The sequence below is a fragment of the Panthera leo genome, chromosome A3, assembly GCF_018350215.1.
Source record: "Panthera leo isolate Ple1 chromosome A3, P.leo_Ple1_pat1.1, whole genome shotgun sequence".
Classification (NCBI taxonomy): domain Eukaryota; kingdom Metazoa; phylum Chordata; class Mammalia; order Carnivora; family Felidae; genus Panthera; species Panthera leo.
This window is the reverse complement of record NC_056681.1, coordinates 58,576,107-58,583,636: the sequence shown is the minus strand read 5'-3', so window position 1 is coordinate 58,583,636 and position 7,530 is coordinate 58,576,107. Positions and strand designations below refer to the sequence as shown.

The 7,530-nt window shown below is 42.1% G+C and overlaps 1 protein-coding gene across 1 annotated transcript in view; it reads right to left on the bottom strand.

Annotated features, from left to right (window-relative positions):
* Positions 1 to 2,267: 2,267 nt before the first annotated feature.
* The window catches only part of CREG2 (cellular repressor of E1A stimulated genes 2), a 33,488-nt gene continuing 28,225 nt past the window's right edge, over positions 2,268 to 7,530 (bottom strand). The window contains exons 3-4 of the mRNA XM_042930202.1: positions 7,004 to 7,117; positions 2,268 to 3,876 (exon numbers count right to left, since the gene is read on the bottom strand). Of these exons, the coding sequence (XP_042786136.1) occupies positions 3,729 to 3,876; positions 7,004 to 7,117 (262 nt within the window). The 3' untranslated portion in view covers positions 2,268 to 3,728. The remainder of the gene's footprint in view (positions 3,877 to 7,003; positions 7,118 to 7,530) is intronic.

Here is a 7,530-nt window from a genome sequence, read left to right as displayed (position 1 = left end):
GGATGTATCATATGTTTCACCAGCCACCCATTAAAGGACATCTGGTTGTTTACAGTTTTTGAATATTATGAATAAAGCTGCTATGTATATTCACGTACAAGTTTTTGTGTGAACATACGTTTTCACCTCTCTGGGACAAATGCCCAACAGTGCAATTGCTGAGTGGTGTGGCAGCTGCATGTTTAGTTTTATAAGAAACTGCCAAATGGTTTTTCAGAGTGGCTGTTCCATTTTCATTCCCCTCAGCTATATAAGACTGATCCAGTTTCTTTGCATCCTTACTATTATTTGGTGTTGTTACATTTTTAGCAATTTTGATGGGTGCTTAGTGGTATCTCATTGCAGTTTTAATTTGCAGTTCCCTAATGATTAGTGATATTGAGTATCTTTTCATGGGCTTATTTGCCATTTGTACATCTTCTTCAGTGAAAAGTCTGTATATGCTCTCCATTTTTTAATTGGATTTTTAAAAAACACTGTTGAGTTTTTGTGAGTTCTCCATATATTCTAGATACCAGTCCTTTGTTGGAAATGACTTGCAAATATTTTTCTCTCAGTCTGTATGTAGCCTATCTTTTCATTCCCTTAACATGGTCTTTTTCAGAGCAGAAGTTTAAAATTTTGATGTAGTGCAATTTATCCAACTTTCCTTTATGGATTATGCTTTTTGGTGTGAAAATACTCTTTGCTTAACCCTAGGTCCCTATGATTTTCTACTTTTTAAAAAAATGTTATAGTTTTACATTTTATGTTTAGAATTATGATCCATTTTGAGTTAATTTTTATACAAGGTGTGACAGGTAGGTTGAGGTTATTTGCCTGTGGATATCCCATTGCTGTAACACATTTATTGAAAAGACTATTCTCCCTCCATTGAAGAGGGAGTATACCCAACTGAGTATATTTGTGTGGATCTATTTCTAGATTTTCTATACTGTTCTATTGATGTATGTGTCTGTTCCTCCATCAATAAATACCATACTATCTTGATTACTATAGCTACATAATAAGTTTTTATATTGAATAGAGTGATTTCTCCTACTTATTTTTCTTTTACAAGATTGTTTTAGTTATTCCAAGGCCTATGTCTTGGAACTCTTAGAATAAACTTGAATATGTCTACAAACTTTGCTGAGATTTTGATAGAAATTGGATTAAATCTATAGATAAATATGGGGAGAACGGACATCCTTGCTATTTTGTGTCTCCCAATCCATGAACATGGTATATCTCTTCATTTATTTAGACCTTTGATTTCTTTCATTAGTATCTTTTAATTTTCAGCATTTAGATCTTATACATGTTTTGATAAATTTATACCTAAGTATTTATTTTCTTCAGAGTGATTATAAATGATATTATGCTTTTAATTTTTGTTTCCACTTTGTTCATCTTTAATATTTAGAAATATGATTATATTTTGTGTGCTGATCTCACATCCTGAAATCTTGCTGAACCCACGAGTTCTTTCTTTTATTTTCTTTTTAACAGATTCTTTGGAATTTCCTATCATGTCATATGTAAACAGAGATATTTTTATTTCTTTCTTTCCGATCATATGCATTTAATTTCTTTTTCTTGCTTTATTGCCATGTGTAGAACTTCTGGTACAGCCTTAAACATTTTTATCAGTGTAAATGTCTGGAGATTTGCTAAAATGCACTGGCCTGAATGAGGCCCATCATTCTCAAACAAGTGCATTTTCAACACTTTTCTTATCATCCAACCTGTCTAGAGTTCATTTCCTATAATTTGGATAAATAACTGATAACATTCATCAGTGGTTATAAATGGCACCCACACTGCAAAGTCCCTTGAAGCAACAGAGAGGCCTTTAATGAGCTAAGTGGAAACTGCTTATAAAAGCAAACTTAGCATAGGAATATTATTCATAAGACAGAACCAGGAGGTAGTGATGCTCAAAGAATTAAGGTGTGAGGTTGACTTATGGAGTATGTGGTGTGTCCTTCCAGTTGTCCCCTCTTACCTCTAAATTGGTGATAGCAGTAATTTTAAACTCAGAAGTATGAAATACCATCAAAATTACCTTATTCTTATATATTAGAAATTGCTATTGTTAGGAACTCTTCTGAGAATTGACTTTTGACAAATAAAGACTTCTGTGCATCTTACTATGCTTTTAGTAAAAGGCACTTAAAAATATTTTGACGTCTCAAACTCTGTTCATGTCTTAATTTTTTAAACAAAAATATGATCATTAATAACATTTTTACTTATTTTAAAAATGTATATTTCCTATATATAGTGTTGCGTTTTTATGTTATACGATGTACCTAACCCATCAGAGAGGGTTTATGGCCATTATGAAAAGACAGAAAATGGGGTACTGCTTGATGCTTTATAGACTTCAATATAAGAGGTCTTGGATATATACACATAGGTCCTTAGAGGCCTTAGATGTGTACTCAGGTACAATGTAGTTTCTTGAAAAACCAGGAGCTCCTGCACATAATTTGTAGAAACATTTTAAATCTGTAGTAACAACCAAATTTCAGAGATGAATTTTTGTTTGTTTTGGTAGTTAACAGTGACAAATCATCATAGGCAGGCTAGTCATCGCTTTACTGATTTTGCCGATTCAATGAGTACCTGTGCATTTCAGTAACTCTCTTGTCTTTTTCTCAAGATTGGAAATGATCTAAGTACCACTCTATCCATTGTACGCAGTGAGTTCTGGAGTCAGGTCTTGGGGCATGGACCTAGCCTCTCTGAGCCTCAGTTTTCTCATCTGTAAGTAGCAATGATGATGTGAATCTCACTGGTTATAAGGCTTAAATGAGATGATCTTGCCAAGGGCCTGGTCTAAAGCTGGGCAGGGAGTGTGCCTTCAATTACTGACTTCTTTGCTTCCTCTTCTTACACTTTGTCCTGTTTCCTTCCCCTCTTCAGCCTCTCCCCTCTCCTCTCCACATACCACAGAACGAGACACTTCTTATTTTGGATGCCACACCTCATGCCTGAGAGAAGGGAACCCTCTGTCAGAAGCACTAGCAGTGGGGGTCTGGAGAGCTTGTTGCTGAGGCTGTCCCACCTCATTAGTGTATTCCCATGGCCTGCTTACACAGATAGGGCTGCGCACAAGACTCTGTGTTCTTATGCCATTTTCATGTTACAGCGTGACCAAAGCTTCATAAGTAACTGATACATTCTAGCAAATGTGACTTCATAGTGCACCTGCAGTTCAGTACATGGCCATGGATAATCCGGAGACAAACAGTCCTGCATGCTCACCCCAAACTCAAGACTGACCGTGTGATGCACTTAGTTCCTTCATGGTTGCAGTGAGTTTCGAATCAAGACTGCTTTGGGCACAGCAAGCAACAAAAACACTCTCACGATACAGTGCAATCACATTGCACATACCTCTTTTTTTTTTTTTTTTTTTTGTCCTAAGGAATGGAACGGCAACTGTCTCAACGTGTCACTTTGGCAACCAACAATGTTTCTCAAGTCGGTGAGACGGGTGTGAATACGATATGAACAAAGGCTATATATGTGAGTACCTGTGTGGATTGGGAGTTTGCAAATGACCACTTTAATATCCAGTCTGGCACAGGGTTCCCTGGCCACCCTCTCTCGTTCTGCTGTGAGGATGACAGGGCTGCTGCGAACCCTGGCAACGAAGAGTCAGCGGTCAGTCGCCGTCGGCAGCAGCACTTAAAAGATATTCATTTCACGCAAACACCGAGCGCTTTCCTCTTACTGCATCAGGCCTTTCTTGGAACTGCCTTGAAGTATTCCTCCCTTGAAATGTCGGATACTCCACCATACCATTTCTGAAGCCAGATATGTTCTATCTTCATCTTCATAAAGAACCATTCATACTGACGAGGCCACTTCCTCAGAACTGGGTGTCTGCAGAAATAAAGGAGAGGTCACGACACAGCTGCTCTTATCAGGGGGCGTCCCTCCCAGGGCACCGCTCCAGAGTCGGTGTATCACTGGGCAGGTCATCCAGCCCTTCAGACTCCAGGCCTCATTTGGGCTGAAGCCAGAGGCGGATGCCAGGGAGCCAAGGATGGGGACTGGGGCAGCCTTAGGAAGGCAGGAAACTGCCATCTGCACAGAGGGGCAGCCCAGTCTTGCACCAGGCTCCTTGGTTCGGATCCCAGGTGGGCTGCTGATGAGCTGTGGTGCTTCATGGGCTATTTGCCCTCTCAAACCCCGGTCTCCTCCTCACCGTCAGGGGGGCCGACAGTGACGGTGCTCTGATTGTGGGGCTGCGGGGGGAGCAAACAACTCTGCACACATAAAGCACCTGCACAGAGCAAGTGCTCAGTGAATGCCGGTTGCTGTTATCAGGAAACATAAAGAAAGGCGTTATGTATCTCTGTCTCTATGAGACGTCAAAAGAATTGTGGGCCTCCGAAACAAATCTGCTCAGGGGGAGATTTCCATTCCTGCAGCAGGCTTACAAGTGTTGAACCAAGTTGAGAGTCAGACAGAGTGGACAGGGAACATCACGTTCCACCTTCTGCTTACTGACTTGCTTTCTCTCTCACGTGTAACCCTAAACACAGGCACTGTCAGTGCAAAGCCTGACGTGGGGCTTGAACCCACGAACCGTGAGATCATGACCTGAGCTGAAGTCAGATGCTCAACCGACTGACCCACCCACGTGCCCCAGCCCACTTCTTTTAAACTTCATAAAAATTGGGGCACCTGGGTGGCTCAGCTGGTTAAGTGTCCGACTCCTGATTTCAGCTCAGGTCATGATCTCATGGTCGTGAGATCAAGCCCCATGTCTGGCTCCACGCTGGAGCCTGCTTGGGATTCTCTCTCTCTCTGCCCCTCCCCCACTGTCATGTGTGTGTTCTCTCTCTCAAAACACATCAATAAACATGAAAAAAAATAAACTTCATAAAAATAAAAATTTTACTCATATCTAAAAATGTTATAAAAATTCGAAGACCAAGTGCAGACTGGGAAGAGCATTTGCAACAATGCATATGCAATAATAGGCTGATGACCTTTTATAAAAAAATATATTTTGAAATAACCGTAAACTCACAGAGAAGTTGAAAAGTACAGTACAATGAACTATTTCTTCCCCCCTAAACTATTTGGAAATAAGTTGGAAATAAGCTGATGTGATGCCCCAATACTCCAAATACTTGTGCAGCCAAGATGATAAAAGGTTGTTGTTATCTTAAGCAAACACGTTTTGTACTTGCAGCCAGAACACATTTTGGCACCTGCAACTATAACAAATCCCAGAGGGCACTGGTTTTGCATCCAGGCAGTGAGTGGCAGGGGGAGGGACCTGGAGGAGACTGACAGCAGGGGTTTAAAAGAAGGTAAAGATAAAGTTAGTGGAAACAGGAGGTAAAGGCACCCTCGTAACATGGTGGTGGAAAATTCAGCAACACTGTGCCTACAGAAAGTACGGAATGAATTTAATGAACGCAATGGTCTCCCTAGGGTTTTGACCTAGTCTCACTGCCTATCATAACATGAAAGAGGAGGGTTTAGAAGGAAAGAGGACAGCTGGGCCGGGGCGCCTGGGTGGCTCAGTCAGTAAAGCGTCTGACCAGCTCAGGTCATGATCATGGGGTTCATGAGTTCAAGCCCCACATCAGGCTCTCTGCTATCTGCACAGGGCCAGCTTTAGATCCTCTGTCCTCCTCTCTCCCTGCCCCTCCCCCTCTCTAGAAAATAAATAAACATTAAAAAAAGAGGACAGTGAAGTTAAAAAATAAATCACACACACACACACACACACACACCCCTATGCTCTTTTCTCAATCTATGTACTGAAAACCACACGTTCATCTTGATATATCCAATCGCAATCCAATTCCAGAGTTCACTCTCATTTTCTCCATTTACGTGTAAAAAACCCCTTCCTGTGGTGTGAGAAACCAGGCTTCCCCTGTCCTTACCGTGTTTACTTATTTGATGGTTCCCCTGTATGTAAAATCTTCCACCTCCTTTGGGGTGTGGGTAGCTCCTGCAGCTTACAATTTGCTTTCGTCTTACTCTTCCACTAACTAACACGAAGTGTGAATCTGCCTGTTTTCATTGCCTGTGCCTCTGGGAAGACACACAAAGCTCCTAGCCCCAGCTCCACCCTTCCACTCCCTGCTGCCCTCCCTGCACAGACACCCTCCTGACCCATGGGAGACCACCCCTCCAAGCAGGCACCCTCCTTACCTTTCACGAGCTCTGGGCCTCCTGCCTCCTGCTAACTGGTCTGCCCTCTGGCACATTTTGATCCCCACAGCGGTGATTTTTAAACTTTAGTAGAAATGCTAATTTCCTGGGACCTGCTTTTAAAATTTAGATTGAGTCTTACATCCAGAGAATCGGATTCAGTTAAGCAGGTCAGGGCAGGAGGGTGGGGGCAGAAAGCCTGTCTATGCAAGAATCCTCAGTGGGTCAGATGTAGGTGTGAGAGGACCACACTGAGAAGTGTTCTTTCACTTCTGGATGTATGAAAATGTCTGTTTTCTGGACTTCTCTACAAAGCCTCAATTATTTACTTCCATTTTTTAAATTTTTTAATGTTTATTTATTTTTTGAGAAAGAGAACAAGCCAGGGAGGGGCAGAGAGAGATAGGGAGAGACAGGGAGAGAGAGAATCCCAAGCAGGCTCCACACTGTCAGCACAGAGACAGACACAGGGATCGAACTCATGAACCATGAAATCATGACCTGAGCCAAAACCAAGAGTTGGATGTTAACTGACTGAGCCACCCAGGGGCCCCTGGTTATTTCCATTTCAAGGCAGGGTGTTGTAGAGGGTTGCAAGTGCGCAGGGAAGAGCGCCTGGAATCCCTCAGTGTGGGGTGCTGTCTAAAGGCAGGGTGAGGCCACGGGAAGACAGTCTGCCTGGCCTCTGCTGTCACCTGCAGCATGTTGCTGATATCACAGCTCAGACCTTCACTATCACTGCCTCAGAGGCATCACATGGCACAGTCATGACTTCTGCTTTTTATTACAGTGTATTTCTGGACAAACCAACTTCAAAGCATATACAAACCTTGAAAACATGGCTTGCTTGGCAAATTCTATTTCTTCTGGAGACACTGCAGTCATCTGGCCAGTGAGCGTCAACCGGGCACATCGGGGGTCTTCCGGGTCGACGATATTTTTTCTGCATTCAAAGAATGTTTTTCACTTATTAAAATGATGATAGAACATAAGCCTGAAATACCAAGAATTTTATTAAAAATTAAAAAGAGCAGCCACATGGCTGGGTCTATCATTGAAGTTTTTACACTATCTATAATTACTTTAAAATACTTTGGCACACGGGGTGCCTGTGTGGCTCAGTTGGTTAAGTGTCTGACTCTGGATTTCAGCTCAGGTCATGATCTCACCTTCCGTAAGATCGATCCCCATGTCAGGCTCTGTGCTGACTGTGAAGATCCTGCTTGGGATTCTCTCTCTCCCTCTCTTCCTGCCTCTCCCACCCACTTTCTCAAAATAAATAATCAATGAACAATAAAAACATACTTTGGCACTGGCTGTGTGAGAGGTGTGTTTGGGTAAGTGAGACATTAGCCT